This window comes from Carlito syrichta, unplaced genomic scaffold (genome assembly GCF_000164805.1).
Source record: "Carlito syrichta isolate Samal-C Ts95f unplaced genomic scaffold, Tarsius_syrichta-2.0.1 Scaffold304374, whole genome shotgun sequence".
In the NCBI taxonomy this organism is placed as follows: Eukaryota; Metazoa; Chordata; class Mammalia; order Primates; family Tarsiidae; genus Carlito; species Carlito syrichta.
In genome coordinates this window covers 135,225-161,572 of record NW_007248470.1, presented here as the reverse complement: position 1 = coordinate 161,572, position 26,348 = coordinate 135,225, and the positions used below count along the sequence as shown (strand labels likewise).

Genomic DNA, 26,348 nt, shown 5'->3' with positions numbered 1-26,348 from the left:
CTGGGTGACAGAGTGAGACTCCAACTCAAAAAAAAAAGAAAAAAAAAATTGCACACCGGGCCAACTCTCTTGCTCGCTGACCATCTTGCCTAAAGAACAGGGGTCAGGAGGTGCAAACTAGGGCAGAGGCCTCTTCAGATAGGAAATTAAAAAGTCAGGATTTGGGGAAGGCAAGGGTGAAGAGTTCTCAAGAAAGTGAAGTGAAACCAAACCAATTAACCAGTGATGAGAAAAGAGCAATAGGAATGCAAAGACCCAAAGCAAACAATAGGTACAAAGAGTATGTACTATTTATAGTACAAAGTAAACAGTACGTACAAACATCTTGCATGATTTATTTTTATGCTTTTGATTCAGTTACTTTCTTGTTACAAATTATTTTAATATTAAATCTGTTATGCTAGATAATGAAGTCACTTAGAGCAGATAACAGTTACCAAATATCTGGTGAATGTGGTTTGGATTGCCCTTCAAATAACAAAATTGATGCTACGGGTTGGCCACTGGCAGGCCTGGCAGTTCGAGTGATTTTTCCTGTGCTGGGATGGATTGTGCTGCCTGAACCACCAACATGCCCCCTCACATCACCCACGGGCACTAATTGCATGCATTTGCAAGATGAGTCACTAAGGCTAGGAGTACAGTCTGTGACGATGGAAGATCTTTTTTTCCTTATGTGAAAAACTACTAGCTTTTAACAGCATTAGATTATAATTTCACTCCATATTCTTTTTTAAAAAGTGCACAAGCTCTTAACTGATTTCCTAGGGCAATATCCTAAGACAGAAGGGAAGCCCCAGTCAGGGGCAGCTGAGCCTAATCCAGGCTCTTCAAGCCTGGCACCCAGCAGTCACTCTCACTGCCCTCAAGTTGCCTTACTTTGTCATGTCTCTTTCTCTCATAATCTGTTCAGTTTCTATTAAACATTTTTCTCTAAGGTGTTGAGAAGGAACAAAAAATGGGCTTTGGTCAGACAGATCCGGGTTAGAATCCTGGCCCTAACTGGCTGTGGGACGTTCTCAAAGTCAGTATACAATGGGATACCCCCCAAACCTGCAGTTTATTGATAAAAATTGTATATTTATACATACATGTTAAACTTCAGTTATCTTCAAAGTACTGTTTGATGCAATACAACTATCAAGATTTTTTTCCATTGCTCAAAACTGTTTTTGAACTCGTCAATTTTGATGCCTTTTAGTGCTTCTGCCATTTTGTTTTGTTTTGTTTTACCTCTTCCACATTGGCAAAACATTTCCCTGTGAGAACTTTTTTCATCCAAAAAGGAAAAAAAAGTTGCTGGGGGATGGGGATCTGGTGAATAGGGAGGGTGGGCCATGGGGGTCATGCTGTTTTTGGTCAAAAACTGCTGAGCACTCAGCGCAGTGTGAGCAGGAGAGCTCATAAATCACTCATCATGAAATGGGCAAACGTGTTGAAAGAATCTCCAAAAAAATTCACTGAAGCCAAAGGCAGCCTCTCACAACACTAGCTGATACACTGATGCTGATGGGTTTCTGTATCATTTACCTGGCAGGAGAAGCCTGTATGTACTGAAGGGGCCTGCCCTCCGAAAGATAATTCCTTTTTTCCTGCCCTTCTCCCCCATAAAATGTAGATGAGGAGGTCCGCTTCTGGTGTGTATGGGGGTGTTACACAAGTAGCCTATATACAGATGTTGCCCAATAGCTGATACTCAGGTAATAGCATTTGTTTTCTGTGGATGAGTAGAGCAGACTCCTTCCAGGAGAGCATTTCATTCTCTGATTCATCATTATAAGCACAGGCCTATCCCAAATACTCAATTACCAGAACACTTCACTCTCTCTTATTCTGCCTTTTTTTTTTTTTTTTTTTTTTAAATTCACAATCCATTTGAGTCCTAAGCACATGGACTCATGGAAGGTATCATGGAATGTAAACAAGTAAGGAAACAGAAATATATTGGATGAATAATTAGTGAAACAAAGCTGTGACTCAGATGAAACAGTTGCACAATAGGAATAACATTAAAACATTTAAAAAGAGACTTAATGTAGGAATAAGCTATTTTAATCAAGCAAAACCAAATTTATATCCATTATTTCTGAAAATAAAATTAGACTTTTCCAGTCCTTAACATCTGCATTTAATAATATCTTCTAACCAAAATACAGATGCTAAAACAGCAAATTACAATATATCTTGTACAGCATACAGTATGTTCACTGTTTACACTTACTTTAATTCTAGTTGGTCATTATGTACTCAATGCATACTTAAACATCACTCATAATAAAATTTTCACAATTAACAATAAAATGTGACAAGGCTGTCTTAAAACGGCTCTGCTATAAATTGTATAGAATATACAGAATTACAAAGTCAAGTATTTTTTTATCAAAATATACACCCCTCCCTGAAACTAACACAAGCTATCAACATTTTAAATGAATAATACAATTATAGAAAATATTTGCAAAATTATTTTTCATGTATAAATATTCTGCCATATTTACTTTGGTCTAGAATTATCAGCATACAAGTCCACTTAAAAAATATCCACATGTAAGGGCTGGGGGACATCACCACAGGTAAGAATTTTATATTTGGAGTTAACTCAAATCAAAATGACTAGAATACACAGTAATTCTCCTTGGTTCATACTCCTACCTGATAAAACAAATTAGTGAATCACAGGATTGCTTATTCGATATTCTAATTAATTCAAAAATGATTTTCATAAGCCCTTTGTGACTGTTTAACAAAACCCAAAACGGATAGTGTAGGGTATACATATATACAATGTAGAAAATAAAGTTGAATTTGCTTGCATTTTCTTCTACTATATAATACTGCATGTAAGTGAAAGTAGATGAACAAAAGATAAATGCAGATACAATATTGGGGCTACTTAACAGCAAAGAACTACAGTAGAAAAAGATCAACTTTAGTTGTGTCCTTTCCTGGGTGTTTAAGTGCTTTCTTGCCCACCCAAATCCATACTAAGTCTTCATCATCAGGACACCACAACACTTGTAGAGAGAAACGGAAATTCTCGGAGCTACTTCTTCATAATGACAGCCTTCCAACCTGGGATAACCTTGGTTTCCATCTGTTCCAATGAACATGAATGGCTGCAGGTCACTCTAAAATTGGGTTCCGGAGTCTGGTGACCAAAGGGTAGACGTTTCTCTCTCCCTTCTATTCTGGCAGTTGAAGAAGTAAGAATCATGAGTTCCAGCTTTCCAGGAACCTAGTCCACGTGACGGAATATCCTGCAGAGCAACTAGATTTGCAGGCAATGCTGATGGTGTGGGTCAGTATAAAAGAGCCTTAAAAAACTTCAGTGGGTTTTTAGCAAGGGGTCTAGATGTCTGCAAATATAAAGACAAAAGATCTAGCTTTGTGGATATATTTGAGTCATGTAAGTAAGGGATGGAATCTTGTCACTCCCCACCCCCCAAAGACAAAGTTACTCTTTTAGGCAAGGAAAGTCATCACTTCCTCGTGTCCACTCAAGTCACTAACGGGTGGGGTTCTGCTTTGTTTCATACTATTCTGTACTTGTGGGCTGCATAATCTCCAAGAAGGCTCAAAATAGTAGGGACTGGGCTTTCAATTTCACGAGCAAGTTCACTAGCACACGTGTGCCTTAACACTCAATTTCTTGGACATTCAGTGGAACGGGAGGTGTCAGGTTTTACCTGAAGGCTTAAAAAAGTCTGTCCGGAATAGACCCCCACATCCATGGCCTTGTGACAGCCGGAAGACCGCAGAGAGTTTCAGAAGAGTTTGAGCCTCTTCATTCTCTGAGGCGAGGCCACTGCAAAGTACAATGCAGCACAGGTAATCACAGGTAAATTCTGGGAGGGCTCTCCTCCACAGGTAAGGCATGACCTGTGTTTTTCTGTGACTTGAGAAGACCAGTTCTAATAACAGCTCAGACATAACGTCAAAAGAACAGCATTCCACCGAAAAGCATTCACATGCTCTTAAGTCAGGCTCAAAATGCTTTCTACTGATTTTTGTATCAGTCCTAGTTACTTGCAGATCTATTGCTCATCATAATTCTCTACAGGAGACACAGACAGTTAAAAGTTATAGCGGTTTATACATGTATTTTACAAGGTTTGTGTTGCAGAAAAGTAGTTCTAGATAATGTATGAATATCCTACTGTAGACTACTCATCACACACATATTTTCAGTCACATTGTTAAGTATTTCATATGTATCCAGGAATTTAAACACATTTTAATAGTGCAGAAGCCAGATGGGAATAAAGACTGACATAGTTCATTTACCATTTAACATATTTATGAAGAGGCTATATCTTCAGGACAGCTGACCCTTATTTTCTCCAGTGACTAAAGACAGCTCAGCAGCCAGTTTCTACTAGCATTTACTAGAAAGTTTTAAATTAGGCTAAAATTAAACTCCTTTTCTCACTGGTAGAAATACCACAGCTAAGAACTTCATTAACTTTCACAAGATTCTTGAAATATGGGAGAATTCAGCTATTTTGTTTTTGTGCACATTGCATAAAATTAATGCTAAAAACCCAAAGTACATATGAGGGTCCTTTTTCTGGAATTTTCACTGATGAGATTTTTTTTCACTCCTTCAAGACTGTTAGGCGAACAAAACAAAACTTAAAAAGAAACTTAAAAAAAAAATAAACCTACTTCTATTTCTGAAGATTTTTCTAACTATTGCCCCTCAAAGGATATTTCCAGCACTGGTTTGTACATGATCCTTTTGGTCACTGTCTTCTGAGCCAATGAAGTGTTGATTCTCCAAGGGATCTGAGTGTTCGTGGCACGTGTCACCTATTTTATCCTGCTGACTTGGGCTTTTGAATAAGTGCTTCTTCTGGTGCATTCCAAGGGCAGCAGCTGTTTTGCAAATTTTAGGGCACTGGAAGCAGGCATAGCCCTTCCCGTTGTGCTCTCGAATATGCCTCTGCTCATGATTTCTCTTTGTGGAGAGATACAAAAAACTCTGAAAGCAGAACTGACAGTGGTAACGCTTTTCTCCGGTATGGATTCTTTCGTGGATCTTGAGGGTCTCATTCAAGGTGAAGGCCTTGTTGCAGTACTGGCAGATGAACTCTTTCAGGCCCAGGTGGATGCGCTCGTGTTTCTGCAAGTTTCCTTGCACGGAAAAGCACCGCCCGCAGGTCTTGCATGGGTACGGCTTTTCCCCGGTGTGACATCTCATGTGCATTTTGAGCGTGGAGGGGCTCTGGAACTGCTTGGCACAGAGCTCGCAGGCATAAGGCCTAGACGTGAGATGCCGGTGGGGCCTCCCCGGGTTCCCGGCCCCTGAGGCTTTGTCTCCGTCACAGAGTTCACACTGCAGCTTGGGCATCTCTTTATTTTCTTCTTCCTCGAAGGCCTTCTCCGGTGGAGCCTTCCCCACAGCACAATCCAGTTCTGCTGGGTATCTACACTTATTGCTTGGGCTCCTATTTCCATGCTCTTTCCTCCAGTGGACCTTCCTCATTTTTCTCAGCTGTCTGGATTTCTTTTTGGGTTTGTAGTTGTAGTACGGGCGCCATGGTTTGTCAGTGGTATCCTGGTCACTCGCCTCATCGAACACTTCGCTCATTTCCACGCACTCGGCTTGGCAGAGCCCGAGTGGGCTGTCTCTGTTGGGCTCCGGGTCACTCTCCTGCGGCAGCGTCTCCTCCTGCATTTGATAACTGGGTCTTCTCCCTCTCTTATAGAACAATTTAGATCCTAGGATGTGCCTTTTCACGATGGCTTCGTTCCCAATTTTCACCGTGATTTGGCAAAGGGGTGCGACGTTGCTGTTGGTGGAGGTTCCAGGCAGGGCAGGCTTCGCAATGTAGGTTTCAATTTTACTGGTTTCTTCAGCCACGTTTGTGGCTTTGCTCAGCGACCCTCCGGACTCAGCGACGTATTTTGACTCCTCCGGTATTTCTCCCCAGTTATGCAGTATCGTTTTCTTTTTCTCCTTAATGCTTTTGGGTCTGCTTGAGAATCTGCCCACTTTATCTGGCTCGGGTTTACTGTCATCCTTCAGGGGCTGACTGACGGCCGGGTCCGAGAGGGCTCTGTGGCTGACGCTGGTCATGGCAGCAACGGCATTGCTGTGCATGATCACCGAGGAAAACTGGCTGCTGTGCACGATGACCGAGGGCGCAGGGCCACCGTAGCTGATCACGGAGGCCGCCTTCTCACCGCCGTTACTCAAAGACAAGGCAGGCCCATCCCTTGCCTGGAGGTCAGAACTGACAGCATTTTCAGTGGAAGACACAGACACCTCAGCGGAATAAAAGTTATTGTCAAGATCAACTTTCAACGTCTCTTCTCCCCACTTGGTGCCCTCTGCAGTTTGAACATTGGCAGAAGTGGGTCTGTCCTGACGCGCAGATGTTTCCAAAGGGATGGCTGGACCATTGGTCAAGCTATTTACACTCTGCTGGAAACTCAGGGTAGGTAACTCGGAGCTGTGTGCATTCTGAACAACGTAGGTACCAGGTGCAGACTCATTTATTTGACTGCCTTCTCGAGCACTGTCATAGGAAGAATTTCGGTAGCTCTTATAAGGCGCTCTCTTGCATTTCATAGGCAGCAGCCTGTAGAGTTTATATGGGTAGACACTAGGCTTCAAGCCTCCATTTGCTGTTTTTTTGCTGATGGAAAGCCTATGATCGATGGCGTGGAAAGACTTCTGATGGTTTTTGAGTATATAATAGGTCATGAACGTTTCAAGGCAGAAAATGCACTGATACCGCCTCTCTCCCGTATGCCAAATTTCATGTCTTGTCCTGTACTCAGCCAATGCAAACACTTTGTTGCAGTAATGGCAAGGATACGTTCTTCTCCACGAGTGAACGTTTGCATGTCTTCGGAGGCTGGATAAAGTCACATAACTACGTTTGCACACGACGCAACTGTAGAGCATCTGCCCATTGACAAACTTAACCATGTGGTCCGTGTCTGGCAGAGTACTTCCAGTACTGGAAAACTCACCAATCCTATTTTCAGATAATAAAGGTTCTGGACCTGGGAATGAACTTCCATTCTGTCCAATGGTCGGGTAGTTCTCTAAAAAGCGCTGGTTTCCTCCAGGAATGGGCATGTGGCTCGACCTCATACAGATCTGTTCATGTCGATCCAATCTGTTCAGGGTGGTGAACTGTTTGTTGCAATACTTGCACACTAAAGGCTCCTGCGTTGGCTTGTGAAGCTGCATGTGGGCACTGAGCAGAGTGCTGCTGTCAAAGGATTTGGAACAGCAGCTACAGTTGTACACCAGGGGTGGAACTTCTGCGGCGGGCGGCCCGGACACGTCAGAGGATTGGTTTTCATCTTCCCTAGGAAAATGGACATCGCCTTCCTTGTTGGGAGATTTTGAACGAGAAAGATTTGCAGCTGGCTGTGGACTTCTTTCCTGATTCATCTCTAAGTTGGTGACTGGAGGGGGTGGTACGTTTTCTGCAGTTGAATCAGAATCCTGAGGGATGGAGAATGTCTTTGGCTTTCGGCATGCTTTCGGTTTTGCTGCAAGAACCTCGCCATTTTCTTTACCTGTTTTGCCAGGTGAACTGCTGTCATGCTCACATGCAGGCTGACTTCGGTAAGCCTCGGCTGCGGAGGAAACAGCATACGAGTGTTCAGCGAGCGTGCGGACAGGCTCTGCCTCGTGACACACGTCTGTCCTCTCCAGGCAAAGGCCTGCTGTTCTCATGGAGTCAGAGACCTTTTTGAAACTGGCCCTCAAGTCCAGTGGAGAAAACATGCTATTACTATTTTCTGTTTCAATGATGGAAAACGCATTTGTGATCCTTGGCCCATTAGTGATGGCTGGTTCTTCATGCCTTTTTTCATTTTTTTCTTCTTTAACCACTCCCTTTTCAGTAATGCAAAAGACGTAGGGACCGGGGGAATTCGGGAAGTTGCGATCGGTGAGATCTTCCAAGAATGATATTCCCAGCTTTTTTCCAGCAGCTGCAAGATCAGTGACAGTTTCCTGCCTCTTGACGACAACTGTGGAGCTGTAGATATAATTAAGTATTTCTGTAAACACTTCAGCTTTGAGATCGTCCAGCTCCAGGACGTGGCTGGAAATACAGATTGTATGGCTCCAAAAGATATTTTTGAAATAAAGGCTTGAGGCTGCCAGGACATTGCTGTGGGCCTTAAATTTGGTATCTTCCACAATGATAGTGACATCGCATAAAATGCCCCGAATGCGCTGCTCATTTAAGATGGAGAGCACCGTGTCACTGTGAAAGTCGTCCTTGAGGTCCCTGGAAAGGGACATGACTGTCATCTGAAATCAAAGAAGAGAATTGGTCAGAGACCCTGCCATACATGGCTTCTTTATTTCTAGACTATTTACCCCTTTAGGTTTTTATCTCCTTCTGTTGATTTGCCCAAGACTTGGAGTTAACATTAGAAGCTAAATCTTTTTCTTGCCCCAGCCTGTTTCTCATGCCATTGCTAACAGTTGTTATCGTTGGAAATCCTCCCAGAACTCCTTCCTCTTTTCTCCAAAGTTGAAGCTATATATACGTGGCCAAATTTGAGAGGGGAGGGGTTTTTTGTTTTTCCAAATGTGAAGGGTCTCATTGTCACTCAAGGCTGCTGCATGGAACTCCTAGAGCTGAGCAATGCCATGATCCTGTTTCCAAAGATAACCCTGATGATTTGACCCAAGCACAATCCCTGGAGCAGGAAATGATTTTTTAAAAAGAGTGTTCCCTAAGTGATACCAACATGCACAGATAATGCCCGCTTGGGCAAGAAGCAAGAACTGAAGGAGCCATTCCTAGTTTGTGGCTCAGAGGGGTCTCTCAACAGAGCCTGACCACCAGGGGCACTTTGCCTCCCCCAGTTGTTGGCCCTTGTGGGGAACCAGCACATCCTTTATTTTCCCTTTATTAGAGACAAAGCAGACTAGAGTTTTCAGAGAAATCTGCCGGGCACTGAAGGCAAACAAAAAGGAAACCAAACACGAAGCTAGGAAAGTTTGTTTTTCTAAGTCTACAGAAATGAAATCTAGTCAGTTCCCAAATTAGCACGATGTAAAGGCAGAGTGGCTCTTGTTCTGGTCTGAGGGCTCCTTCTCTGTTCTTCCTCACTTTATTCTCTATATATGCCCTGGATATATGCGGTTCTAGTTATTCTCTATAAGTTCTGTACCATGAGCCTGGATGGTCAAAACTTACTGATATTCTACTGAGGGACAGTCAAAGCGGCAGCTTCACACTTACCCACGGTAAGAAATATATGGTACACAGTGACCAAAGGCACAAATGAAATTAACAATTACCCTTGCTAGGTGTGATACATTCTATTCTGTTCCAGTGTCTTTCATTAAAAAAAAAAAAGCTAATGGCAACTCACTAATTTCACTACCCGCTAATAGATCAACCCCGAAGTTAAAAATAAAACAAAAAAGGGGCCAGGCGTAGTGGCTTAAGGCTATAATCCCAGCACTTTGGGAGGCTGAGGCGAGAGGATTGCCTGAGCCGACGGGTTCGAGACCAACCTGGGCAACTTGGTGAGATCTCATCTCTACAATAAATCAAAAAATTAGCCAGGCATGGTGGTGCATGCCTGTAGTTCCAGCTACTTAGAAGGCTGAGGTGGAAGGATCATCTAAGCCCTGCAGGTTGAGGCTCCTGTGGCCGTGAGAGTGCCACTGCACTCTAGCCTAGGCGACAGAGTGAGAAGTCAACTCAAACAAAACAAAACAAAACTCAAAAAAACACAAAAAAAGTCGGTCTATGGGATATACTAACCAGCTATTCACCCAGTCTCTCTGTGCTCCCCTGTATCAAGTGACATATCCAGAAAACCACACAGCTTGATAATACTTCTTTAATTCTCTGTGACAATGTTTTCCTAGCACTAGAGTCTAACATTTAGTTGGTGGCATTTATTCACTTGGAAAGACCAGATGGTCACACAAAGAACCTCTCTTTACCTTTTTGTAAAGCTGCAATTCTAAGCTGTGCCCATTACGTTATTCCGTGTCCTTTCTACGAGGACCCATTTGATAATTTCTTTTATCTCATTCAGCCACAGGAAAAAAGTACCTTTCTACTAACAAATTTTCTTCAATTCAGATAACGAGAACACCATGTTTCTGTTTTAATTCTCAAGACAAAAAAGCTCAGAACTAATTTGTATCATTAATTGTTGTAGCCATTCTCAGCCTGGGTTTCTAGTATAGCTATTGTCTTACTTTCTTAACATTATTTCTTCTACTTTTGTTTATTTGTCTTTAACTATAGTCTTCCATTCCATGAATGTTTTTCTAGAAGTGTGGGGGATTATTTCTATAAATAAAATTAGAATGAAATGAAATGAAACCTTTATGGCTTCCTTTGTGCCCCCGAAGGAAGAAAGGGTCACCGAAGAGCAGGAGAGTGAAGGAGTGAAGACATCTGTGCTTCATTGGGTTACCGATCAGTGACATACTTTGCTGATGTTTCTTTTGCCTTCCTGAGGTCTCTCTGCTCTGGGCCCCTGTAGGATCTACTGTCTCCCCTGACTCATATATTTTTACCGTTTGGCATCTCTGAAGCCTATACATTAATCCATTCTGACTGGACAGTCTTAGATCTGACAAGACACATGCTATGTGATTCAAAAAGTGGCTTCCACCTTGGCTTCAGTCTCTGCTGACATCGTTTATTCTGTCTTTCCAACTCAAAGCTCGGCTTTTCCAAAACACTCCACAGCATTTTAAACCTCCCACCAGGCTCTGCTTCCATTTGGGGAATACAGTATTTCACATCAGGTTAATAAACACTCTAGGGTGTCCTGACTCAGATTTATAATACATGAAGTCCCGCCCACTTCTGTGGGATTCTCTGATTTGTCTCTCAGATTGTTCAGTTAGGATGGTTAGCAAAAGGTCAACTCCTACCACTGAAAAATATCTTAGTCATACTGATAGTTAGAATAACATAGACAATCAGAAGCATCATTATATTATATATGTCATTAAACATTCACCTGGGCAACCCCTTTGGGTCCCCTCCCACTATGGGAGTTTTTCTGTCCTCTTAATAAATCCTGCTTTCCAAAAAAAAAAAATTCACCTAACTTTGCAAAATCCAAGTATGATAGCTTTCAGAGGAAAATCTACCTTTGTGTGGCAGAAATCCTTTTAAAATCATAATTACTAGGAAAATCTTGATTTGCTTTTTTGACATACACATCTGCAAACATCATCCATGGATTAACTTTATCCAGCCAATATGTTAATACCTAACATGGTCAGATGTGACGCCTTGGGGCCTGGAGATATGGAAGGGAATAAGGCAAGCGTCTGCTCTCAAGGAACTCAGAGTCTGGGGGAAGAAAGGGAACTGTCAACTAATAATTGGAATCTATGATAGTAAGCCTTACACTGGAGGTAAACAGAAAATGCTAGAAGATTAAGTGACAATTTGCTATTTATGGGAGCCCTGGATTGCTTGGCATCAATCAGTAAATAAAACATGGGTGTGAGAAGGACATTCTAAGCAGAATGAACACTATGGGCAAGAAAACCCAAAAATGGTCCAAGGGAGTACTGAGGGGGGTCTAAGTGGTGGCAGGAGCAGTGTGCACTGCCCTCCCCAGTGTCCATGACAGTCATGTGGCAGGCAGTGCCAGGCATGTGGCAAGGCACCGCATGTATCTAAATGAGAAGGCCCAGGTCAGACCAGACCATAAAGGGCTCTGAAGGACCCCACAGTACATTTTATATTGCAGATTCTGTTTAGAACAGCTGAATGAGACCCCAGAATCCATATGTATTTTATATCTTACTTTGTTAATAAGCAATACATTCATATGATACCAAATTGAAAAGGCACAGAGAGTAAAACACTGCAAGGTCTCCTTCCTGCCTTGTCTCAAGGACGCACCTTGTCTATCGGGTAGTTTTTAACCAACCAGCCAGAACCAGTCCTAACTGGCTGATACTAAAACCCAGTGCCATAAGAGAAATGAAAATTATGCCCTCAAAGGCTTGCAGGGCAGCAGGGGAAATGAGATGTGTTTGTGAAACACTGCAACACAAAGATGCCCAAGGAATATGCAAGACCCGGCATGCAGGGAGTAGGCGATGGGAGTTCAGAAGAGTGAGGGAGACAGGGGGAAGAGGCTCAGAAACTCCCTGCCGGAGGAAGTGACATTTGCTGGGTCCTGATGGATAGAAGTGAACTCTGGAGACATGAACAGAGGGAGAAATGGGAATTTCAGGCAGAAAGAGGCAGAGGCAGAGTTTTATGCCCGCAAGAAGTTTTATCATCTAATAGCCCTGCGACCGCTAAAACGAAGAATAAAAATCTGCAAATGCAATTTGAAAAAAATGGTGCGACTTATGGAAGACACAATTTAAAGTTTCTAAGACCCTAGTACCAGCCTTTCTAATCTTAACAGAGCTCTCTACCTCAGAAACACTTTCAGAGCTTGTCATTCAGCTCCTTGGATGACCTCGGAAAGTGCTACGGCTAAAAGCCACATTCCACGTACCTGAAGCACAACAAAGAAATGTGTTCTAAATCTGTAGACCAGAGGGGACCCACTACAGGCCACATGGCAAATCTCATCTCCATAGGTTTTGTCTGACTCACCTGGTTTTTTATTTCTTCATTTCATTTTTATTTTTTAAAGAGATGGGATCTCACTCTGTTACCCAGATTGGAGTGCAGTGGTACGATCATAGCTCCTTGCAGCCTGGAACTCTTGAGCTTGAGTGATCCTCTAGCCTCAGCCTCTAAAGTAGCTGGGACTACAAGTATGTGCTACTACACCCAGCTAACTTTTTTATTTCTAGACACAGGCAGTGGGGGTGGGGAAGGTGAGTCTCACCATGTTGTCCAGGTTGGTCTTAAATTCTTGGCCTCAGGGAATCCTTCCAATCAGCCTCTTGAGTTGCTGGAATTACAGGCTAGAACCACTACATCCAGTGACCCACATAGTTTTTGAAAAACTTAGTTAGCCATGCTGAAAAACTCTAGGATTTAACATAAAAATCAATATGCCTTTTCTTGAAAAATAGGAAGACCGGGTGACAGTGGGGTTGTCGCTGCCTGGCAAGGACTGGTGTTGGGTAGCTGCACTCCCCACATGTACACGCTTCCTGCCCAGGCATTTCTCTCCAAGAGTGTCCTCTCAGTAACATGGCCTGCCTGGCCTTTAGCAGGATCAGTTTGTGCGACTGATAAGAAAAGTAAGTAAAATGACACTGGACCCATAGATCTTTTCAGACATACATACTTTAAGTATATCCCCAAGATGAAAATTAAGACTTATAAAAGTGCTCATGTGGGGGGGAGGGCAGTCATTCTTACTAAAACTAGTATTTTTTGACTTAAAAAAGCTAAATTGGCTGGGGATGGTGGCTCATGCCTGTAATCCTAGCAGTCTGGGAGGCCTAGGTGGGAGGATTGTTGAGCTCGGGAGTCAAGACCTGCCTGGGCAACATAGCAAGACCTCATGTCTGGAAAAAAAATCAGAAAATTAGCCAGGTGTGGTGGCAAGTGCCTGTAGTTTCAGCTTGGGAAGCTGAGGAGGAAGGATCACTTAAGTACAGGAGGTCGAGGCTGTGGTAAGCTATAATCATGCCACTGCATTTTAGTTTGGGCGACAGAGTGAGATCCCAACTCAAAAAAAAAAAAATTAAGTTACTTTAAAGCAACTCCTCCACTATATTTCTTCATAAAGAATAACTTACAGAAGTCTTAGAAACTCCTGCCAATAGAAAGCCCACAACAGATTTCAGGAAAAAAAAAAGATATATACGTTCAAAAGAAGATGAGATTTAATTAACACATAACTTTCTAAGATATTTTCTAAAAAGGCAAGTTTTGTGCAATGAATTCACTATTCTTAGTAGTATTACTGAGATGGAACAGAAAAGCATGAAAAAGGCTAACAAAAATGTTCTAGATATAAATACTTTGGCAAGCCAATGTTTTTAAAAAATAAATGAATTTGTAATTAGACAACTGTGGTCATCTGACTCGTGTTATTATTTACTGGGTTTGTATTTTAGCTGGAATAGCTTTTTAAAATATATTTTAAAAATACATAACACACATGTATACAGACACAAGTATGGGTATATACATATATGAACCTATGCTATACTTAAATATATTTTATAAGCACAGGTATATTAATAAGATGAACATTCAATTCAGCATCTAAAACAGGCCACCTGAAAGAAAAGGCAGTACGACTAATAACTATGCCAGGAAAACAGGTGTATGTTGGAACTGAACCCCAGGAAGTCAGGATGATAGTCATCCTGTATTTATACATAATGAATACATAAGCAAAATATTAACTTCTATATAAATTAAATATAAAATTCTATGAGTACATGAGTACATATGTATATATTTACAATAGACTGTAAGTACGTAAAGTGCTTTTGAGAATTATGTAAATATATGACAAACATATTTTATAATTATACTCTATCTAAATGCCACTGGGAAATTCTAGTTAATTAGCATATTTGGAATTTTCTCCTGCTTTTGTCTCCTGCTATGCTTCAGGCTTATATAATAAATACACATACATAAAATGCAAACAGAGGCACTTGAATAGATACTCGATGATTCAAATGGCCTTTCTTCGCTTGCTTTTAGAATTACATTGCTTTAAAAAAAGAAACATGAATCTCTACTCATGGTCAAAGACTCAAACAGCACAGATGTGCATTAAGGTACAAGCAGAAGTCCCTTTCTCTGTCCCAGCTGCCCCACTCCACATCACACAACCACAACACACGCAGCACACACACTCCCTGGTCATGGGCTCCTTTCTTCAAAACTTGGGAAGACTTCTACATTCTGTCTGTATAAGGCTTCAGGAGAAAAACTGTGTTTCCTCTTGAGAGTCCCCTTCTCTCGCAGCCCCTAGCTCTCTCGCCTGGCAATTCTCATTCGTCTGCGTCTCAAGTGACACCTCACCTGGGGATTGCTAGTTTTGGGTTCATACTGTCATCAGAGCATACAGTGTTATGCATTTGTTCGCATTTATATCCTTCCCTATGAGCTCCTTGAGCACCGGGGCAATCTGACTCATCTTTGCACTCTCTGCACCTGTAGGCACAAAAATACATTGCTGATAGATCTTGACAGAGAGCAGAGAGAAAGCAGCCCCGGAGAGTGGTCATAAGTAAGTGGCTTCTAGTTCTCACAAAGGATGCAGACTGAAAAGCATCACTTCACTCTCCTCTCTGTAAAGTCTTACAGCTTTACCAGTGAAAATACCCTTTTAAGAAACTACACTTGTCAAGTTTTGGTGTAGTATCAAAGTATATGCACGCTTAACTGCAAAGGCTATTAACAAACCCCTCCCCTTTCTGACTGTGAGACGGAACTTTCTCTACATATCTTGACTAAAACAACAGACTGCAGTCGAATGCAGGAACAGGTATGAAAATCTAGCTGTCTTTCTACTAAGCCAGAGTTAAAAATATTTGCAAAAATATAAAACAATACTATTCTTCTTACTATTTTTTGTTTTAGAAAATATTTTAAAATGTTATTTTATCATACAATGGCATTTATCACAGTATCTTCCATGAGTTAACAGTTTTCTTTCAATTCTCATTTAAAATTTTGAATATGGGAAATATCGATAACAGAACTGATAAACAAAAGCTCTTTGGGTCCTCAATGAGTTGTAAGAGCGTGAAGGGGTTCTGGGACCAAAAGTCTGAGAACTGTCATCCTAGCCAGTAAGAAAACAGGTAAAATAATTTTAATTAATTAGAAATCTTAATTAAACTATTAAATTTAATAACTTTAAAAGAAATTCCTCTTCCTCTCCATGCCTGTCCTTAATTTTCCAAGCTTGAAGTGATTCCTAACTATCTTTTGAGTTTGAACATGGTCGAAAAACCAGGTGAACCAGTAGTCTGGTCCACACTATATGCAGGTGGAAACCGTTCTCTGATTTGCAGGGCTGGTTATACAAGCTATCATTCCTTGCATCTTTGACTTCTTTCCCCACCCCCACCACCCCGAGTTGGAGTCTCACTCTATTGCCCAGGCTGGAGTGCAGTGGCATTCTCATGGCCACCCCAGTGTTGACCTGCAGAGCTCCAGGGATCCTTCTGCCTCAGTCTTCCAAGTAGCCAGAACTACAGGCTCACGCTACCACACCCAGCTAATTTTTTATTTACTGTAGAGACGAGGTCTTGCTAAGTTGCCCAGGCTGTTCTCAAACCTGTGGGCTCAGGCAATCCGCTCACCTTGGCCTCCCAAAGTGCTGGGATAACAGGCTTGAGCTACCGCACTTGGCCGCATCTTTGACTTCTAAGCCTCAAAGGTTAGCTTGGTCACAGTAATCTATCCTGGATACTGCTTTTTAAAGCAGTGGGCCACTCATTCTGGGACTAAATTTGAAAACAAGGGAAATAATTCTTGGCAATAATCTGACTTTTCCAGTATTTCCAGTTTGATTAAATCTTCTCACCCTGCCCCTCCCATTAAGGCAACTTAACTGAAATACACAGATGTAAAGAAAACTTAAAACGATAGTTTCCATAGAAACTCACAAAGCAAAAAGAAAAATCTCTCTAAATTGTTCAGCATATCTACTGCAGATTTTTATAGGGCTTGTTACTAAAACCTGGTGTATTTTTATGAGTGAATCTTTAAGACAGAGAGGAAAGCAAAGTAGCCCTTTTCAGTCTACACTGAGGCAGAACTAGAACTCACTTATTCAAAGCCATTGTCCAGGGCCAGATGAAACCCCATTTTTCTAAATCTTCTAATCAGAGGAAAAGGCCAAGAGCTCTCTTGCCAGGCCCCTTGAACACTCAATGTCTAAGGCTCATAATAACAAAACAGAATAGACAGAGCAACTTTCTCCTTTCTCTACTGCAAGTCGTCTTCTATAAAAAGAAACTTAGAAATAAAACCTAACTAAAAAAAGAACGTGCTGTATTAGGATACTGACCTGGAATCCTGCAAAAGTCAAACTTACTGTCCATACTGGGCCAGCACAGGGCCCATATCGCAACGGAATCTACCGTGCGGGTCTGCCATTCCCTGTGGAAAGTTTTCTGACAAAGGACATTTTGCTTCAGCGAGCTGGCGGCACCATCCCACACACATCTTTGCAGTACATTTTCTCATAGTCATGTTGGGTGACTACGTCAGACCTCCTCACGTGACGGGGTGTTAGAAACACACGCATCAGATCTCGAAAACAGATTACAAAACAGAAGCCCTTTATGGAGTTGAGCTGTGTCTAGGAAAAGGAAAATCCTCTTGCTTTTGCCTTCTAAATGCGGCCCGAGAGGGGCACAGCATAGCCACATTTATCAGACCTTTAATGCATTAAAGCTATCAGATTCAACAAGGCATAGTGTGACAAGGGAACTTTTCAAAACTGCTTTTTTAAACTAAAATTCGGACTGTTCTAAAGGCCACCATCAGAGCGCATTCAGCAGGGAGAGAGGCCAGCCTGGATAACCTCATCTATTATCTCGAAAAGGTAAACATTAGGTCTCCAGACTTGTGGTTGCATGCACATAGATTGTGAGAATGAGTACTGTCAGATTCATGAATGATGCAATGGGCCCAGTTAAATATTCAGGTTGCTTGTTTGGAAAGATGAAAGGGGGGAAAAGGTCCTTGGTTTCCTTTTTTTCTTTTTGAAATCAACAGTGTTTCAGGGTAGCCCGTGTGCCCAGGGTTCACCTCAGGATCAAGCTTGCCTGGGCACCTGCTTGCTTAAGAAACCTGGCAAACAGGCTTAAAAACCTTTCTCTGAAGCTCCTGACTGCTCCATTTCTTGTTTCAACCAAATTCTGGGATACTCAGAGTCCTTAAAGCAGACAGCATTTTAAATCTGAATGCTGTGAGGGCTGAGGATGGGGTTCCCCAGTACAGGGTTCCTGTCCCCTGAGACTTCTCATTTGTAGGGGTAAACTCACCCCTACAGTGAACTTAAGATAAACTCATCAAGAGTTGGTTTCAAAGGCCAATCAACATTTTCTTGGTCTTGTCCCTCTGGGTTGACTGCCACCTCTGGGAGGGCGGAAGGAATAACGGTTGCACATTCTGGCTTCTGAACAAGAATAAACCTCCAGCTAGTTGCAAAGATGGGTTATTCTAAAATGGACAGAGTAGCACCAGCTACTGCCTGGGTGTGAAACAATCTAAATCCATCTCTCCACCACTCTCCGCCCCTGGCCCCTCTGCACCTCAGCTTTCTGGGGAACTCTGCAAGACAGTGAATTACAGTCTACACTGGTACTTCCTGGATGAATCGGAAACCAGGCAGAGAGGAGTGAATGAGATGATGCCCCCACAAAGCACCAAGGAGGGGGCACTTAGGAGGGGGTTCAACACACATTAGCTGGAACTAGCCTGAGAACTGTGTCCTGCCCACCTGGTGGTGATGAAGGGAACTGCTCATGCAGCCCACCTTCCATATAAGCAGGCAAGACGATCTTTAAAAACATAAATGAGGCCAGGTACAGTGGCTCAGGCTGTAATCCCAGCACTTTGGGAGGCTGAGGCAAGAGGATTGCTTGAGCCTGGGGGTTTAAGACCAGCCTGGGCAACTTGGCAAGACCTCGTCTCTACAATAAATCACAAAAACTAGCCAGGCATGGTGGCGTGTGTCTGTAGTTCCAGCTACTTGGAAGGCTGAGATAGAAGGATTGCCTAAGCCCAGCAGGTCGAGGCCACGATGGCTGTGGGCATGCCACTGTACTCCAGCCTGGACAACAGTGAGACTTCAACTCAAAAACAACAACAACACACACACACACACACACACACACACACACACACACACACACACGAGATCAAGTCAAGTCCTGTTAAAAGCCCTTCCCCTGGTGTTAGGATGAAATTCAGACCCTTCTCTGTGGCCTGTGAGGCCGTCCATTGTCCATGGATCTGTCCACTCTCCAGACTCTGCTCTGTTGACTCTCACCGGCTTGTTCCTGTCCAGTCTCCTCCAGCTCTGGGCCCCTGACACACACTGGTTCCAGCACTACCCGTGGCAGGTGGCTCCTGCTTCAGACCCAGCTCAAATGTCACCTTGGAGGGGCCACCCCATCTCCCCACCTGCTGTCCTTTTACCCACCCTCATGTCACCTCGTTGATTTCTTTCATCCCGTTTACCTCAACCTGTAATTATCACCTGTTCTTGCCGGCTTGTTTACTGTCCCTCTGCTCATCAGAAAGTAAGCTCTGGGAGGGAAGGACATTATCCGGCCTGTTCACAGTTCATAGCCACACAGGAGGGACTCAGTAAATATTTGTTGGGTGAATAAGTGAGGTGACTATGCATATAAGATACAAACAAGGCTCATCCTGACTAAAAAAAGTAACCGGCCCCTCTCCTCAGCACTCATCATCCCCCTCACTCTGCTCCGCTTTTTGGCTTTTCCACAACATTCCAGAATACTACACAACTTACTTATTTGTTGTCTGCCTGCTTGCTAGAATTTAAGCCCCACAGAGTAGCAATTTTTTATTTTTTGGAGTCAGAGTCTTACTCTGTTGTCCAGGCTGGAGTGCAATGGCACGGTAACAGCTTACTGCAGCCTTGACCTCCCGGGCTCAGGCAATCCTTCTGCCTCAGCATCCCAAGTAGCTGGGACTATAGGCAGGTGCCACCATGCCTGGCTAATTTTTTGATTTTTTGTAGAGATGAGGTTTCGCTATGTTGCCCAGGTTGATCTTGAACTCCTGGGCTCAAGAAATCTGCCTGCCTCAGCAATTTGTGGCTTTCTTCACTGACATACCGCAAGCACCCAGAAGAGTGCTTGGCCCATAGTAGCTCCTCTATAAATGCTCACTAAAAAATAAACAATCTAGGGGAGGGAGGGGCACACCTCATCAACAAGGGTACCTGTATAATGAACATTTGTATTCTGAATTCTACCCCACATCTTCTTTTTGTTTTTGTTTTTTTGAGTTGGAGTCTCACCCTGTCATCCAGGCTGGAGTGCAGTGGCACGCACATGGCCATCGCAACCTTGACCTGTTGGGGTCAGTGATCCTTTCAACTCAGACTTCCAAGTGGCTGAAACTACAGGCATGCGCCACCACACCTGGCTATTTTTAAAAAATTTATTGTAGAGATGAGGTCTTGCCAAGTTGCCCAGGCGGGTCTCGAACCCGAGAGCTCAGGCAATCCACTCACCTCAGCCTCCCAAAGGCGCGGGATTACAGGGTTGATCCACCGAGCCCGGCTTTTTTTTTTTTTTTTTTTTAATTTATTGTAGAGACAAGGTCTCACCAAGTTGCCCAGGTTGATCTTGAACCCGCGGGCTCAGGCAATCCACTCGTCTCGGCCTCCCTAAATGGGTAGGATTACAGGCTGAGTCACTGAGCCCGGCCCCCACATCTTTAAAATAAATAAATAAATAAATAAATAAATAAAAGAAGTGTCCCAAAATGAAGCACAATAAGAAAAAAATAAAATAAAATAAAATAAACAATCTAAACTATAGGTATGTTTGCAGATCAATATTATGTAAGGAGAGTCAACATTAATATTGACAATTACCATTTTCATCTGTCTGAATTCCCCAATTTTGAATATCATTATTTTGATTTGATACATTTCAGGTTGTAAAGCACTTTGCATATGAATTCATTCAATCTCTTCCACAATTTGATGGAAGCAGGCACATAAAATGGAAATATACCACATACTCACAGATTAAATGAATCAACAGGGCCAGTGCTCACTATGGAAGTTGATGTTATTATCATGCCCCTAGTCCAGATGTGGAAACTGAGCCCAGAGAAGTGCAAACTGAAGGCTTGTTATACAAGATCCCCTGGGAAGAGAATGTCAACAGAAAAAGACCCAGACTGGGATTCAAGAGGCCAGGCCATTGGGAGTAGCCAGCCTGAGTCACATGCAAGACATCATGGAGAGATGCTGAGGAATATGCCAGAGAGGTCTCCAAGGAGGACAACGAGGATGGTGTTAAGGCGAGCGGTCCCCCGGCCACAGGCGGCAGTCACCAGGATGACCTGAGCACTGCTGGACGATGGGCCTTGGACCTGGGATCCCTCATGGCTGGCCAGGTATCCAGTAGGAGTTTTCAAGGCGTCATCTGATAGGTCATCTATCACAGTGCCTACCCCAGAGCCCAGAACACGTTTGCACAACTAGGATTTGCTCATCTGAAGTGAATGCCTCCGGAAGATGAGCTTTCATTCGCCTGCCCTCCCCACCACGATCATGCACGTTTCCCTTCTCTTGATGGGCCTGGTGACGAAGCAGGTGCAAGAATTCTAAGGCTCATGCTGGGGACCAGCCAGCCGGTCAAGGTGCAGTGTGAGATCAGTGGGTGTGACGCCTCAGGGGAGCACTGGGGGAGCACAATCTCCAGGGCAGAGTCAGCTTCTGGTGTCAGCTCCCTCCATGACAGAAGGAAAAGTCTTCTTAGCCATCATTGAGCTGAGACATGGGTCAGTGAGGTTTGTCAAAGCCCTAAATCCAAATCTCAGCACCCTTACCAAACTTTATAAGGTCCCCTGTGATCTGACTTCCATTCCTGTCATTCTAGCCCATACTTTCTGTTACATGAATGTGCCCAGGTCCTTCCTCCCACAGAGCCTTTGTACATGCTGCTTATGCAGGCTTGAATACCCTTCTTGACTGGACAGCAGCCTACCCTCATCTCTGTCCCATACCCCCTCTCTCTGATCAGGTTCACCTGTTACATATATTTTCAGCATATTTTTCTTTCGTAGTGCTTATTATTATCATTAAAAATTATTTGACAGTTTTGGGCTTTTTCCAAAGAGTAAAAATTTTATGAGGGCTGAGACTGTTTACCAGTTTTCCTAGCACTCAGCACTGCAAGTGCCACATAATAGGTGTTCATGAACCTTTATTAAATGAATGCAAAGACAAAAAAAGCACCCCAAGGCTAAGCTTCATAGAGCTTGCCATGCCTGGCACTGTTACCACATTTTCTGGATCCAGTGTCGGGTCAGTGTGAACTTCCTTGCTATTTCTCACCTATGCTAATGGAGGAAAGACATTTGTTGGCCATAAAAAGTCACGAAGGTTGTTCTGACATGGAAAAGGAAAGAAAACACACACACAAAACAAGTCAACACTGTTGGCCTAACTCTGGGCTGCATAAGACAAGCCAGGGCCGTCCACAGGCCATAAAGACATTACAGCCCAAACAAGTTAAAACACTGAAGCACAGCTTTGAAACGCAGAAAATTGCTTACTATCCCTATTTTGGCTCAGAGGAAGAAAAAAGCAATTCTTCAAGCTCTACTTGACATGCTTTGTTCAACGTCCAGGAATTTGGCCTTTGTCTTGGGTACTTGGACTGAATTTGGCAATAAACTCTTTAAAATTAACTCTTTTTTAATACTGAAAAAGTTGTTAAGTTGGCAGCATGTGGGTCATGTGAGGCCTTGGTATGGGGTGTTTATGGAAGACTCAGCTTCCATGTGACATCCTCCCTTCCTGTGCTCCCGTAGCTGTCCACTCTCTGCAACCACCGGCCAGTTCCTTCCAATGCCCTCCCCCTCACCTGGCCTCCTCTTGTGAGGAGCTAATCTGGAGACAGTGCTGAGTCTGTGGTCTGCTTCTGGGTCATGAAACTATGACTGCTTATAAGTCCTGGAACACCAGTACACAACTGACTCCAAAGCACGCAGAAGCCCTCATTTGCTATCAGGCAACTGACAGCAAGGCAGAAAAGACATGGCAACGTATGCTTACATGGTGGGACTCAGAAGCACATGTATCAGACTCACCTGTGAAACTGAGGCAGGACAGAGCTTAGACATAGATAGTGAGTTTCTCACAGGCAGGCTTAGATTGTTAGGAAACCAGATGGTCAGGCATCTGAGCACTGTCTTATCAGGACGTAACTATTTTAAACAACTACACACTGACTGAAACCCAGGTCCAACCTTGGAATATGGGGCAGCTGGCTACAAAGACCAAGAACAGGAGGGTAGGGCGTTACTAGGGACACTGAGGTACGGTGCTCTAAGAGGAAACTTAATTAAAGAGCAACTTTTCCTATTATTTCAAAAGTACCTCATGGCACATGCAAACTGAGAAGTAAAACAATAAGAATTCAAACTTGTGATCAAAGCTTAGCTTAGAAATAGGCTGTTTAACTATCGTTTTGGAAATACATAAAGCACTCTGCTAACAGAAAAGGGGTGTGTCCTTTCCCTTAAGGACATTCACATTCTCTCTTAAACATCTCTTTTTCTTTTTTTTTCTCTCTAATAAACTATCCTTTAAAATTCTCTCTGTGACATGCTCTAAAGTTCTTTCCTGTGGTAGAGTCAAAGAACCCATGGGACAACTATACCCCATGCCACCCAGTATCAAAATTTCAGAGTTTTAGAACAACTGACGTCACTGACCTTGAATCAGAGTTTTGGGAGACAGGGTCTGGGCAGGCAGACTTTTTGTATTCTGCTGAAGATAACTGTGATATATAATGCACATGACTTGTGGCTACACTATGAAGAAACAGGCTACTGTACCTCCTGCTTTCATTGGAGACCCTTTGGGAAGCCTGTCTGGGAATGAGAGTGACAGCCTCGTCCCCCTACAAATGCATCAGTGTCCCTATTGTGGCTTATTCGCTTGGCAGGAGGAAGTCATCCAAATATGCCAGCCAAGCTGTGTCCCAACACCTAACAAGCACATCTGTGTGTCCAGCACCATTCTACACACTACACTGACATCATTCCATTGATGCCTCACAGCAATCTGATTCTGCAAACGTGAAAAGTGGGGCTCAGAGCGGCTGTGGAGCTTGGTCAAAATCCTCTAGCTACTGAGTGGCAGCTCTGAGATTCAAATCTAGGCAGTATGGCTCAAAACCACACTCTCCATTTCAGGTTAGGGAGCACCAAGACACAAAGGACTTAGCTTTCCCACATGTTTCTTGGCTGCATGTAGTGAAATGCACATATATTAGAGATCAAACTATCCAAGGCTCACAGGACGCCGCCCCAGTCTACTCTCCAGTGTGTTTGTGGCAAACTGTGGTTGGGCCTGGAGCGGGGCTGCCATGTGCAGGATGGAGACCATGCCTTGTGCTAGGCTGAGAGGCAGTCCGTCTTCTGCATGGCCAGGCATGTTCCCTGGTGCACAGCTGCCTCCCTTGCCAGAAGGGGACCATAATTCAATATGCACCAAGATGCTGTATAGACCACCAGGAGGCCCCAGGGTGAATTGAAAGGAAATTCAGTATTCTCCAAAGCTGTGACTTTTAATCCATCTTCTTTAAAAAATGTAAACTTTCAAGTAATATATGACGCTCATGAATATGACTTTTTTTTAACCACGTCCATTTCGAGGTAATATTTATAGGGTATAACACAGGGGTGACCACAAAATGGGGCACAGAAAGAGAAGGGTGGGGAGACTAAAGCTGCTGAACTGAAAGGGCTGGGAGACTCCCAACACACTGCTACGGTCCACTCATCAAAGGGGGTGGCACCTTAGGATACATCAGGATAAGGGAAGCCATGTCCATTCCGGTACAGTGGCTAAGAGTCTGAACTTTGCTGTCAGGGGGACCTGGCTCTGTCATGCTCTGGCTGTGACCCTGTACAAGCTTTAAAACTCTTTAGAGCGACCCCTTTGGGTCCCCTCCCACTGTGGGAGTTTTTCTGTCCTCTCAATAAATCCTGCTTTCTCACTTAAAAAACAAAAAACAAAAAAACAACCCTTTGCACCTCAGTTTCTTCATCTGAAAAATGGAGCTAATAATAGACTCTACTAGAGTTAACATGAGAATTAAATGACAATATTTATGGAGTGCTTGGCATAATGTCTGGCACAAAATCAAGCTTCATAAACATGACATATTATTAGTACTGTTATCAATTAATTATTAGTAGTCACACATGTCAGTAGGAGCAAGAATTAGCTAAGCCTTGGCCCCAGGCCCAAAACTAGGGAATGTGAAATGACAGGGACAAACGTCCTATTTCACTGTGTGTCCAGAGCTTCCCAGGCCCCTTCACAGTGCCTGGTACCCCTTAGAGACTCATTAACCAATCATTCTTTTTTTTTTTTTTTTTTGAGTTGGAGTCTCACTCTGTCGCCCAGACTGGAGTGAAGTGGCCGCTCCCAGCCACCGCAGCCTTGACTGCTGGGCTCCGGCAATCCTTCCGCCTCAGCCTTCCAAGTAGCTGGAACTATAGGCGCATGCTACCACACCCGGCTCATTTTTTATTTATTATAGAGATGAGGTCTCACCAAGTTGCCCAGGTGGGTCTCAAACCCGTGGGCTCAGGCAATTCACTCACCTCAGCCTCCCAAAGCGTGGGATTACAGGCTGAGCCACTGAGCCTGGCCTGAACCCAAATTTTTAATGTTGTTTTTTTAACTGAACAAAATGCAAAGTAATTATCCACTAAACTGAGACTTAAACTAAAAAAATTCTAAAGTTATAAACCCCAAACACCAAATATTCTTTAAAATAAATCATGACTAAACTGATAAGTTACTGAAAAACCCCTTTGCATGAAGTGAAGGAGCACATGTGGTTTGCCAAGAATCTGTGAACAGATCAGAGCAATCATGAGGCAAGTGCAGGACAGGCTCCTCTAGGAAGGTAAAAGAACTCACTATCGGCAGTTTCTTTCACCAGTGCCAGCGCTGGCATGTCTCTCTCTTTCCTCTTTTTCTTCTCTAATAAACTTTGTTTGAAAACTTGAAAGGAAAAAAAAAAAAAAAGAATGTCACTATCCAGGCTGAGTGCAGTGGCTCACGCCTGTAATCACAGTATTTTGGGAGGTGGAGGCGAGAGAATTGCTTGAGCCCAGAGGTTGGAGACCAGCCTGAGTAACTTGACAAGATTTCATTTCTACAATAAATAAATCAGCTGGGTGTGGTAGCATGCACCTGTGGTTCCAGCCACTGGGAAGGCTGAAATAGAAGGAATGCCTGAGCCCAGCAGGTCGAGGCTATGATAGTCGTGATCATGCCACTGTACTCCAGCCTGGGCGACAGAGTGAGACTCCAACTCCAAAAAAAAAAAAAGTCACTATCCAAAACAGGCACATAACCCAACCAGTGGACAATATCTTAGCTTTGTTCTTATTCGTAAATGTGTAGCTAAATTTGAGTGACCTTCTAACTTAATAGGATAAGTACACATAATGGAAATGTATCAATTATCTCAGTGTTTATTTTAAACAGCCACCTGTCTACCAAACTTTTTACTAGAACAACTAGTAAATAGTCAACTTACAAGGCTTTTATATAAAATAATTACTTTTCCCACATGTTTAGAAGAAATGCTAACAATACAACTAAAGAAAAGAAGATTATTTAAAAGACTCCAATTCAAAAAAAAAAATTGGGGTTCAGTTTGGGGT

The 26,348-nt window shown here is 43.1% G+C and overlaps 1 protein-coding gene across 7 annotated transcripts in view; it reads right to left on the bottom strand.

Annotated features, from left to right (window-relative positions):
• Positions 1-2,030: 2,030 nt before the first annotated feature.
• ZBTB38 (zinc finger and BTB domain containing 38) overlaps positions 2,031-26,348 on the bottom strand; it is a 66,186-nt gene continuing 41,868 nt past the window's right edge. For 5 of the 7 annotated variants that reach the window (XM_021713244.1, XM_008059801.2, XM_021713245.1 and 2 more), the window contains one exon: positions 2,031-8,284. In XM_021713244.1, coding sequence (XP_021568919.1) covers positions 4,700-8,284 — 3,585 coding nt within the window. In that variant the 3' untranslated portion in view covers positions 2,031-4,699. Of the gene's footprint in view, positions 8,285-16,938; positions 16,998-19,619; positions 19,625-23,495; positions 23,533-26,348 lie in introns of those variants that run through there. The other 2 variants (XM_021713242.1, XM_008059803.2) reach the window with 2 other exon arrangements.